Source organism: Loxodonta africana, chromosome 16 (assembly GCF_030014295.1).
Source record: "Loxodonta africana isolate mLoxAfr1 chromosome 16, mLoxAfr1.hap2, whole genome shotgun sequence".
NCBI lineage: Eukaryota > Metazoa > Chordata > Mammalia > Proboscidea > Elephantidae > Loxodonta > Loxodonta africana.
In genome coordinates this window covers 51,900,213-51,913,402 of record NC_087357.1, presented here as the reverse complement: position 1 = coordinate 51,913,402, position 13,190 = coordinate 51,900,213, and the positions used below count along the sequence as shown (strand labels likewise).

Sequence of the window (13,190 nt, the reverse complement as noted above, 5' to 3'; positions counted from 1 at the left end):
ATATTCAATATTTTTCATAGATCTTAAGTATTTACTTCAGTGAATTTCCAAAGTAAATACCTAAGTGTCATTACAAACTAGGTTAAGAATGGCATATTACCAAATCTTCAGAAGTCCATCATTCCCAATCACTAAATCACCCTCCAAGAATACCCTGACATCTAACACTGTTGTTCGTTTTGATAATTTTGACCACTAATAAGTATGGAATCAAACAGCATCTATTATTTTCTGTCAGGCTTATTTTTCAACAACATGATTGTGATTTATCCAAACTGTTGCTGTCACGGTAGTTTGTCTATTCTTATTGCTGTATAGTATCTAATTGTACAAATATACCTTACATATGAACAACTGCGAGGATGGTCTAGGACCAAGCTATGTTTTGTTCTGTTATGGTTGCTGTGAGTTCCACGATTGACATTTGTATCCTATTTGCCTGGGGTTGACTCCATGTCACCTAACAACAGTAGTGTTGATGGATATTTGTTTCCAATTACAAGCTATTGAGAATACTGCTTCTAGGTACATTCTGGTACGTGATATTTTGGTGCACATAGGTACATATTTATGTTGAGCATTCACAACAGAATCTTAAGATAAAATGCAGAGTCATAGGGTATGTATTTGTTCAGGGTAGTAGATATTGCCAAAAAATCTTCCATAATGATTAGGTAAGTCTACTTCTGTCAGCGGTATGACAGAGTTCCAGTTGCTTGATCTCCTGGACAAAACTTTGTATTTTTACTCTTATTAATTTTAGTCAACTTGGTTAGTCTGTATAATTGGCATTTTAATTAGTATTTTTCTGATGTATGTTGAAAATGAGCACTTTTCACATGTTTATTAGCCATTGAGATATATACTTTTTGGTAAATTTTCTATTTAAGTGTCTCTCCCGTCCCTCCCCAAATTGAATTGTAGGAGATCTTTATATATTCTGGACATTAGTTCTTTGTTGAATATAGTTATGTTGAATATAGTATTGCAAATATCCCCACCCACCTTGTAATTTGCATTTTCACTTTCTTATTAATGTCAATTGATAGAAGTTCTTCATTTTAATGTAGTTTAATTTAGCCATCTTTTTCTTTATAGTTTAAACCCTGCATGTCATGTTTAGTAAATCTTCGCTTACTGTAATATTGTGAAAATATTAGCTTATGTTTTCTTTTAGAAACTTTATTATCTTATCATTTACATTTTTATCTGCTATTCACCTGGATTTTAGTATTATGTATGCTGTGAATAGGAATCAACATTGATTTTGTTTTTTCCCTATTATGGGTGTCCAGTTGACCCTGTGCCATTTATTGAGAAGGCTTTCAGAGTCCCACTGCACTGTAGTGTTGCCTTTTTTAAGAATCAAGTGATGATATCTCTGTCAGTTGTTTCTGGACAGGATATACTGTTCCATTCATATATTTGTATATTTTCAAGCTAATAGTAGACTTAAAATTTTATAGCTTTATAATGAAGTCTTTATATCTGATAGGCTATGTCTTCCAATTTAGTTCTTTTCTCTTCATGTTCCTATGCATTTGAGTCAGAGCCAGCTTGACAGCACCTTACCACAAAAACAGCATAGATAAATTTGGATAGAAATGACCTTTTTATCTTATTGAATCTGATGAACCATCTGTATGGCATATCTTCACATTTACTTAAGTCCTTAATAAACAATAAAAAATGTAGGTCTAAATTATTCCTCATAAGTAATTTAATGCAACTCTAATGTTTCATAGGCAAAGAAATTGAGTTTCAAAAGATATGCTATAAAGCAGGGGTCACAGAGTTATATAGAGACAGAGAGAGGACTCAAACCTAAGCCTCATAATTTCTGGTCAGTGGAGTCTTTCAGCCACAATGAAAAATGAACTACTATTGTAATTTTTTTGTATTTATGTGAAGCAGTGAGTACTATGATTTTGTGGGAAGATATTGCAAGTAAGATTATTGAGGACAAAGTCCTCTTTTGGAGCACTGGTCTTAATTTTTGGGTTGGCTAAAATAGCTATAAAAAAAATATATATATATAGCTCACAAAATAGCTGGGCAATAAACTGAGAACTACTTACCTTTTATAGCCACATTCTAATTTCTCTTACTGTTGACATTTTCTTGAAACATTTAATTTTCTTGCTTGTGATTATATTTAACGTTTACATTTAAATGTATCTATGCATTGCATGTATTTTCCAATTACCATCTAAAATAATTTGTGGAAAAAGGCATGAACTAAAGGAATAAATGATACCGCAGGCAGCTGCCCAAGCTGATCATCATTCTATGCATAGAATGCCCTTCAGAAAACCAAATTTATATTTCTGAGACTTGCTGAAATGTTAAAAGACACTGAACATGGCCATCTGCATGACAGATGTGCTCTGAAAACTGTGAATAATAATGTATAGAGATACACAGATTGTAATAGACAATCTGACTGCTATGTGAAGATTTTCAACACCCACATAATATTCAGAAATTCACAGAGCATCAGTTTGTCACGTCTCCTGTACAGAGAATAAGTGGCTTCATGATACTGTGTATCTATATTTATGCATTATTTAATATATATATATGCATAAAAAAATATATGCATAAAACCCATTGCTGTCGAGTCTATTCTGACTCACAGTGACACTATAGGACACAGTAGAACTGCTCCGTAGGGTTTCCAAGGCTGTAATCTTGTGTTGAAACCACTGACCTTCCGGTTAGGAAGACTTAACCGCTGGGCAACCAGGGCTTATGTATACATACATACATATTTCTGTTGGTGTATAAATAAAGAAATATTGATAAAATAAATGCTCCTCTACTAATGTTTCTTAATCTTTTTGTATGTTCCTACTCTCTTTTGCTTGCTTCTCATTGGGGCATTTTTAACCTCACCAGCCTTCCCATATCAGGATATAATGGCTTAATTTGTTTTTTCTCACCTATTTCTGTTATGTTAGCTTTAAATATTCCAAAACTCAGCTTATATATGAATAGGCCCAACACCTGAGTGGTAGATCGTGCATAAATCAGCCCAATTACTGATCCCTTTTAGTATTGCATTTTGCATGTATACATCTTGTGTGTATGCTTGCTTATTCTGGTAGAGGAAATGAGCAGGAAGAATCTTTGCTAATATGCTTGGCATAAATGTAAATCTGTGAAAGTTTATACAATATACAAATGCCAAACCAATAACTTTGGCCTCTTTGCCAATGTCCACTGTCTAAGCTTACACATCTTCCATTGTCAACAACTAAATACACATTCTCAGTGTTGGGAGAATAAAGTCTTTAATTTTTACCGAAGTTGTAAAGAAGAGACGGCACCATGAATAAAATAACATATTAAAACTTACTACTGTTGCTCTAATAATTTCCATTTAATTTTCATAGGACAGACTAGGGTTTCCCTATAGGGTTGTCCCACAGGGTTTCCAAGGCTGTAAATCTTTACTAAAGCAGACTGGCACATCTTTCTCCCATGGATGGGCTGGTGGGTTTGAACCGCCAACCTTTCCATTAGCAGCCAAGCACTTAACTGCTGTGCCACCAGGACTCCTTTCAAGAGACCTAAATTTTTTCTTTTAAAAGAGCTTGGAATTCTGTTTAGAGATCATTCTAACCTCTATATGCTGTATTATAGAAACTGTAAGATTTTATTCCCTCTTGCTGTAGCTAGGTAATTGTTTCTCTTTTATTTTCCATTTAAGAATTATCAACTAATAGAATTTATTGTAGATGCATCTTTTTACTGCAATTTAAAGGAATAATTAAAAAATCTAGGCACATAAATTCTGTTTGAGAAAATTATGTAGCATGCTCCAAAAATACACTCGAATCCTAAAATGAGAGCATTTTGAAATGAAATTGGATTAGCCTTAAATTGCAACCATAATCAAACGCATAGTAAGTCCTTTCCCTTGTAGTCTATTTATCATCTTTCATTAACTTTGTCACCAAGTGTAATTACTTTAAGACAATCACAGAAATATAATGTAGGGCTTATTTTAAATGGCTAAATATTAGTCATTCCACCTATTTAAAAATGTGATTTCTAAATGGCAAAAAAAAAAAAAGAATTTGTGTCATTGACAAAGAAGAAAAACATTAATTGATGATAATATAGTAACCCACCACAGCACTTTTATGTTTCCTTTTTATTAACTTTAGAAAATACTGGGACAGTAGGGGAAAATACAGATTTTTTTCATAGGCTGAGTCTTTAAATTTGCAAATATGTCTTTTAATTTGCAGATATTACATTGAAAGAAGTAAAGCCCTTCAAACCATCTATTGCAAACAACTTCTGTCATATAAATATTTCTAGAAATTTAATCTTGAATAAGAATGGGGACATTAGAAAATGTTGTTTAGCTTTAGAGAATATTACGTTTTATTTTTCACCTTGACTAAAAACAGTCCATTTCTCATTTGCTATTCTATTACTTACGGGGAATCATCAGAGTGGTTTAATTTATACCCTGGGCTCCTGTATTAAAATGCTAAGTTGATCCCTTTAAAAAAAGTATATATATATATATATATATAACAGTTAAAATTTTATGTATAATCAAAACAAATTTCATGTTATCAAACCCACATGAAGCTGTCAATGTTTCTGCAAAATTTTAAATTTCCAAAAGAAAATGATGTTATTTTGTAGTAAAAATGTCACATTATCTGGTGAGGAGGTTGTAAAGTTCTTGGAACTTTTTGTTGTTTTACAATTTAGTAACTGTGTGATATTAGATCACAGATTTAGGTTTGAAAGTTTTATTAATTGTAGATGAAGTGCTGCTTATTGTATCAGAATATTTCCCTCATCCAATTAAAACACTGTCCTATAAGGTACATATAAAATGGGCTGGCACAACTGATTGAGGAGGAGAAGTTGCTGCACTTTTTCTCAGCACTCTTTCCACTCCCTTTGTGTTGTATCACTTGCTCCCCTGGCTTCCAGATTATTCACTGATTCCTTGGTGTTCACAATTCTGGCATATGCTCTGAGCTCTCCCTGGAGCTCCTGTTCCTTTCCCACAAGACTGATCTTCTTGCCCTTGGTTCTAGTACTTCAGGCTCCTACTTTAGCATGAATTTGGTCCAAAGGTATATCCCGCCTCAGTGAGTACACTGAAAGAGATGGACGTACTTTTTTCCCCAAAATTTCCACAGATAGCTACTGCTCGAGGTATTGTTTTTTTTTTTTTTTCGTTTCATTTTGTTTTGATTTTTTAATTGAGCTCTATGGCCAACTTATTTTATTTGACAAAAAATCTTTGATTAAATGCTTCAAGTTTGCTTTGTTAGAGATCTAGAGCTGTTATTGTCACCCAATTATAACATTTCACAATTTAAAAATTAAAGCATAGCTACTTTTTTTTTTTATGTTTTTGAGTTATGTGAGTATGAGTTAATTTTTATAAGGGGAAAAAATGTCATTCGGGACAGAAACTACATAAAAAAATAAAATAAAAATATAGACTTCGAAGCCATTTAGTTATCTAACACTTCCACTAACCCAACTGGCTAATGTTCTCTTAGTGTTCTTATGTGTGCTATTTAACCATTTCCTCCTATTACATTCTCAGCTCCTTTGGAGCCACAGAATACCAAAGTCTGCTTTTAAAGCTGCCAGGAGGGCTGACTTTATAATTAAGTATTTTGCACTTACAGTTTATTTCTTTAATCATAATTACACTATCTTTCTAAACCAGAGGTTGCGAACTAGCATGGCTTTTGGACCAGTGGATGTCTTTTGTTTGACCCATTCATAGTTTAATTTTCCAAATCAGTTGCCAACCTTAGAACCCAGACAGTTCTTATCAAATTGGAATATTAGAAGACTTAGTACCAAGGGGTCCATAATTCATTATGGAAAACATTTGCTGGGCTCGAGGAGTAGCAATTACATTAGAGAGAACGTGCATCCCCGTTTGCTGCCATTCCCGTCAGGCTTGCCCCACTGATTTACATTACCTGTGGATCTGTTTTGGCATCTGGGCCAAATCTGAAGCCCCTGAAACAGAAGTTTATGAAACATACCGCCCCTTTTTTTTTCCTCAAACTATCTTTCCATGAAGGAATCCCATTCAAAAATTAACAAAACAAATCTCAGAAAAAAAAAAAAAATTAAAGTCTCTGCTCTATAGTCATACAGTGTATATTTATCATTAAAATTTATTCACTTTTCTATTTATTGTGACAGTGCTGTAATGAAGGAAGGAAAGTATAAAATGCAAGCATGACAGTAAGAAGCACCATATTCTGACTCGAGGTGGGGGGATGCTATGTAAGGAAATGTTTTAGGAGACGGTGACATATAATTAAGTTGAAACTTAACCTATAAGTAGGAGTCTATCTCAGTCTTGATGCATGGGAATGAAGGATTGCGACCATGTTTTTCGATGTAGGAATAGATTTTGCAAAGACCTACAGGTAAGCAAAATAGAAGTGTTTCTGTGGTGGAGAAGAATAAGCCTAGAGTTAAAGATAGATCTATAGACAGAAATTCAAATCATGGCCTTGTGTAACACTTTATTTTTTTCTTCCATCCTAAATGAAAACATGTGACCATCTCTTCAAACCCTTCCCTGTAACTCTTTTCTACTCAACCAATATTTAAAGCACTGAAGAGACTCCCAGCTTTCTCTCTCCTCTGATGGAAGGGCACTTGTCCCCAAATTTTCATCATCCTCAAATTTGTCTCTTCCATGTAATTACAACCCTGGCTTTCATTGATCTCTCTGAAATATATATTTTTTTTTTATTTTAAAGTAAAGAATCTAACTTCTTCATACAATTTAAATCCTACCATGTAGATAACTTAAAGAAGAAGCAACAGATGCATTTTCTCCACAGGAGCTAAGATGCTAACGGTTATAAAGGGGTCCAAATGTGCTTCACGCTGCCCCAGGGTGTTCTATGTCTTTACCAAAGCAAGGACCATGAAGTTGAAAATTTCAGGCTTTACAAGATCTTCTATGGAAGATTGGCAGGGGATCTTCTGAAACACTTTAGGATTGAGATTGTGGGCAGCTGCCTACTCTTCGTTTGTGTCAAAGAAAAAAAAAACAGCTGGTTTTTGTGCTGCAACACTTTTGATGTGCAGCTGATAAAGAGAGAATTGACAGTTTTTCTTTTATTTTTCTTTCAGCTCACTCCAGTTGGCACCACGATATTTACAGGATTTTCAGGAGACAATGGAGCTACTGACATAGATGATGGCCCCAATGGACAGATAGAATATGTTATCCAACATAACCCAGATGATCTGGTATGTAAATGCCTGTATAAAATTAATGTTTATTTCAGCTGATGTTTATGTATGACTCTATCTTTTAGCTCTTTGGAGCCACATTAGTAACGGTACTACTGTTAAAATTATCTCCATATTGCATTTTTTAAAAATTGTGTGCCGTGGTTTTCAAAACTAATTTGTGGTTGGCATTTGTAGGTAAAAGCTCTAAATATATTTATAGGTTTTTATTAAATTCCCGTTGTGTTCGTAGATTCTTATATATTCTAAACCTAACAATGAAGATGATATAATAAGTATAATACATATGCTTTACAGAACTTGCAAATTAATATAACCACCTTCACCTCTCCACAAAAACACGCTTAGAAACATATTTCTGGTGATGACAAATCCCAAGAATCCCAGCAATCTCATTAAAGGAAGTTAAAATAAGTAGAGATCAAAGGTTTTAGCTATAGGCCCCCTTTTCGTCTTCTTTTTTTCTTTGCATTAGGTCTTGGGTCTTGGATATTGCTGTTTTAAGCTCTGAAACCATTTCATCAGTGGAATATACATAAAAAAGATAAAATCAGCGTTCTTTGGCTGAAGCTAGATCTGGTAGCTCTGTCTTGCATGCTCCCTTTCCCTTCCCTGGAGGTGGCTTCTCAGAATACTGTGGGCTCCCCAAGCAGAACTTTTAAAATCATTAAGTGAGTGTTCTAATTTAATGCCTCTCTTTAATGTTGAATACTAAGAATATCAAATATGGTGAAGTTAATATTATGTTTTTATTTTTAACCTTTCATATTCCTTATATAAACTTTAAACAAGCACACAATTAAACAAACAATCAAAAAGAAACAAAAAAACCTCTGTTAAACTTGTGGGGACTGAATTATTAACCAGTAACAAGATCTACCTCACAAATTTGTTGTGAAAATTAAGTGAATTGTGAATGAATTTTCTCATTTTATTCCCACAAATCAGTTAATTAATAGGAGTATCTCCATTATATAGGTGAGAAAAAAAAAAAAAGGCTCATAAGTGGAATGATGTGCTTGATATGATATTAAAAAACAAAACAAATCAGTTGGTGTCAAGTCGACTGACTCATGGCAACTCCATGTGTGTCAGAACTGTGCTCCGCAGGGCTCTGAAAGACTGATTTTTTGGAAACAGATTGCCACACCTTTCTTTAGAAGCACCTCTGGGTGGACTAGAACCTCCAACTTTATGATTTAGCAACTGAACACTTTAACAGTTTGTACCACCCAAGGAGCCACTTCTAAACGGTAGAGTCAGGATTCAAACATGGTGCACCTTGAGGGTAGCGTGCACTGTAATCTTCCCCTACTGTGTTGTAAGAGTTCGGCTGCTAACCAAAAGGTTGGCAGTTCAAATCCACCAGGTGCTCCTTGTAAAACCTGTGTGACAGTTCTACGCTGTCTTATACAGCCACTATGAGTCAGAATCGACTTGATGGCAGTGGGCTATGGGTAGTAATTAAAAAAAGAAAAAACTTAGAAAATAAGAATTAAAAAAAAAGCAAGGGCATAGCAGAGACAAAGGTTTGCTCTTTTTTTTTTTTCTCTGAAACCGTAGGTCTTGACATGTTTATAGGCAGACACAATGAAACCAAGAGATGGGGAGATAATGAGAATGTGACAGAGAAGACAGGTATTAAGAATGATAGGATTACACAGGAACGGGAGTGGAAAGATTCAAACAAACAGCATAGGAGAAAAGAACAGAAGAAACATTTTTGCCCGAAAGTAAAAACAGACAGCTGACTGCACGTTGTATTTCCGAACCATTTATTTTATTTACTATTATGGTTTCTCTAAGAATTAATTGTATGTGTGTGCCATGTTTGTAGCTTATATTTTATGGAGGTCATTTCCTAATCTGTACTCCCCAAGCTATAAAAATAGAAACCTCCCAACAAGTATAGAATAGCCAGGCCATGTATTTTAGAGAAATATTTATTGCATTGCATTAAAAAAAAAAAAATTATTCAAGGTTTATATAAGACAAAAATGTATTACTTAGAAGATACCTTTTAGAAGTTTTATGCAGTTGAAATTCCTTGTTAGTTGTGTAGTTGTCTGTGTGAATATTTCCCCTTTCAGGAATTTGTGGGCCTGCCATCAAATGTAATGTGTACCGTTTACTACCTACTGAATGGATAAGCCAATCAGCCACACGCAGTTCCCAAATCACAAAAAAAAAAAAAAAAGAAGAAGAAGAAGAAAAATGTATTTTGGCAAGCCAGCACTGCTGGGAATAAATAAGGACATTCTCTGGTCATAGTCCTAATTCAGTGAGGCAAAAGAATAAGATATCATGACAGCACTTAGTGTAGGATGTACTGGAGGAGCAAGTGTTAACCAAGTCATATCCTTAGGGAGAGGCTCCATCTTGAGCCATCACAGGGACTTAGTTTAAAACTTAGTATCAATTTCTTCTGTCAAAAGATCTGTGAGAGAAATACCTGATGATTTTTATATTCTACTACTGTTAAATCTCTAGTAACTCTCCTCGTATTAATAGTGTCGTAAACTTCTGCTTATTTCTTAATCTCAGAATAAAATTGTATGTATAATGAACATATTATTTAACATGAATATGTGACCACCTCTGGTTTTTGCAGCCACAGTTGTATTTTCTTACAAAATGGCCTCACACTGTATGATAAATTACAGAAAGTGTAGATTGTCCTGTTCTACTTAAAATTCACAGTTATTATTTTCTATCTCATGCCACAAGAGATAGCAGAAGTCACAAACTAGTAATCTAGAGTTTTGTTTAACCCAAGCCACTTTGGCCAGAAATTGTTTGAACCAATATCTAAAAGTCAAGATATTTCACATTCAAATCTAGATTTACCTCTTCTGTTAACATTTATGTTATGCCATTCATTTTGGTGTTTTGTTCCTGCATAATCGCTAATCCTCTCTTGATTGGTATATTTTAAAAAATAATTAATAAATACCTCATTAATAAATACTGTAGACTCTAGACTGGAAGAATTTATACTATGCTAATCATTGTTGTTATGTGAAGCCATTACTTTTGAGGTTTTTGTTCCTACAGCATGTCTTTCCCTTTCTTGATGATGTATTTAGAAAAATAATAATAATTTAATAAATATCTCATTATTAAAGTCCTCTAGGCTGTGGACCAAAATAATTTGTACTATGCTCATTACAGTTTTTGGGAAATACTGTTTTGAGTGCCCTCATACTAATACAAAGCAAAGCCATAATACATTGAACTAACTAGATTGTTTAAAAGAAAAAACTCTTTGAAGTGGGTCAGAATTTTTCACCATGGGTTTTGCAGAAACCTTCATTTTTGAGAGTTATCCTTTATAGAGAAATGTAACTATAAAGTACGTATCATTCTGAATGTTTTCAATCCCATTGTTAGTGAGTTTAATAAGTCTCTTCATGCAATAGGTTATCACATTGCATTTCTTTTCGTAATCCTTTTCATGAACGCCAGACTGGAGTGATGTTTAGTCGCTGATTTTAAGTATTTTGACCTACAGTGATAAGGAAGGAACTGGTGACATGTCCATTGTAGTCATAGGACAGCCACTACTATTAACTGCACCCTCCAATCAGAAAAACACTGAGGACATTTAAGCAGTGTGAATGGGCAGCTTCTTTCTTGGAGGTATTAGAGGTTGTTTTGGTGGGTGATAACTTCTTTTATCAGCTCCTTCTTAGGAAATTCCCCTTCCTTTATAGTATGTTTGGCTCCCTATAGCTTTAAGGGAATTGAGAAAAAATGAGGCATAATTTCTTTTGTAGTGTGTAAGCATGTAATACATTTGAATTTCCTGAGTCAGGAAGTTAAAACCACTGTTTAAATGCAAAAGGATTTTTAATAAATCACCATCCAGAAGTAGTTTTGTATACAAGTTAAAGCCCAACTTTTAAATGCTATTAAAATATTTCAAGCTAAGCAAAAACTGTTTTCGGATATTCTTGAGTAGGTTACTAAAAGCATTATTTTATACTTAAATAATGCATTACAGGGTGCATTGTAATATGAGTCTTGGTCTCATAAAGCCATAATAGTTTTTATTTTGTAATGAACACTGAAGTTTAATTAAGTTATTGTCTAAAGTACTGCTTTGTGTAAAACTGTGAACCCAGATCTTTGCAATTCAAGTCCACCTTTTTACTTCACACACACACATGCCTCTGAAGTCAACCAAACTCAAAAACCAAACCCAGTGCCGTCGAGCCAATTCCGACTCATAGCGACCCTATAGGACAGAGTAGAACTGCCCCGTAGAATTTCCAAGGAGCACCTGACAGATTCGAACTGCCAACCCTTTGGTTAGCAGCCATAGCACTTAACCACTATGCAACCAGGGTTTCCCTGAAGTCAACCAGGCACTTCTAAATATAATTTCCTAAGGAATTGATTAGAAAAAGGTGGAATGAGATGCATTGCACTCTTTAAAGCATCTTTAAATGTGCATGTATTCGTTTCTGTATGAGGAAAGGGAGGGGTTAAGGTGATACGAAACAGAAAACATCAAAGTGTTGATAGTTTTCGCTGGGAACAGATTTAACATTACCAGCACAACCCTCAGTTCCTCTTGAGTGGGCAAGTATCACCTAACTCTGCTTAGCCCTCTACTTCCCATTTTAGGTAATTACATTAGAGGTGGCGTAGTGGTTAAGAGCTGTGGCAGTTTGAATCTATCAACTGCTCCTTGAAAACGCTATGGAGCGGTTCTACTCTGTCCTATAAGGTTGCTGTAAGTTCGCATCAACAGCAACAGGTTTGTTTTGGTTTCCATTTAGTCTCCCAAGCAAGGGCAACCTGCCTATAGATTGATAAGCAGCTGATGGCATGGTGGTCTGACTTAGGGAGAGACAAGTTTAAGGCTGATTGGATTCTACCTCTGGGATTTTGTAACAGTGACTGATTAGGACACTGAATTGGTGCTGATTATTGAAACTAACAGATAAAGTCACAGTCATGTATAAGAAGAGAAAATAAGAGAAGCTGAGAGACACTTATTTAAAAAAAAATGTAAAAACATAAAAAAAAGAGACTTTACAGCCCCCTGAGAGACAGAATGAGCCTTGTTAACTAAGTTCCTACTATTTCCCAGTTGTAGGCCCACTCCTAGATCACTGTCATATATATATTAGTGTGTGTGTGTATGTGTGTATATATATCTTAGTTTCTTAGTACAACTGTAACAAAAATACCACAGGTGGATGGTTTTAAAGAACAGAACTTCATTTTCTCACAGTAAAGGAGTCTAGAAGTCCAAATTCAGGGCACCAGCTCTACGGAAAGACTCTCTGTCTCCTCTGAGGAAAACGCCTTCTCTCAGTTTCTCTAGCCCCAGCCGTCTTGGTTCCTTGGAGATCTTCGCCTGGCATCTATCCTCACCCCATTTGTGCTTGCTTTTACCTGTGTCTAATCTGCTTTTTTTATATCTCATAAATCACTAAGTTTAAGACACTGCCTACACTGATATGGCTTAACATAATAGTGATAACCATGTCCCCAAATGGGATGATGGAATTACATCCACAGATATAAGGGTTAGGATTACAATGCATATTTTGGGGAAACACAATCCAATCCATATTAAGAGAAAGAAAACAGAATCTCTGGGAAAACAGAATTGATACAGGGTCAACTGCTGTTCTGCTTCCTTTTCATGGGTGCGTGTATTATATGTGCTTGGTGGTGGACACATACCAACATACTCCCCATTCTTACAACAGGGATAAAACTTTTTAAACCATCCCACCACCTCGCTTTACTAAGTAGAGGACTATCACCTTATTGACAGTTGCTGAGTAACTAAACTCTCCAGGTAGTTACGGAATACACCACTCTTGATGGAGACTGCATATTTCGAGCCTATAAGTATTAAGAGGCTTGGCCACAATTAGGTTTCCTTCATTAGT

The 13,190-nt window shown here is 34.9% G+C and overlaps 1 protein-coding gene across 17 annotated transcripts in view; it reads left to right on the top strand.

Moving 5' to 3' along the window:
- The window catches only part of PCDH15 (protocadherin related 15), an 853,216-nt gene that overhangs the window by 312,651 nt on the left and 527,375 nt on the right, over positions 1 to 13,190 (top strand). For all 17 annotated transcript variants that reach the window (XM_064269614.1, XM_023546967.2, XM_023546966.2 and 14 more), the window contains one exon: positions 7,156 to 7,275. In XM_064269614.1, coding sequence (XP_064125684.1) covers positions 7,156 to 7,275 — 120 coding nt within the window. The remainder of the gene's footprint in view (positions 1 to 7,155; positions 7,276 to 13,190) is intronic.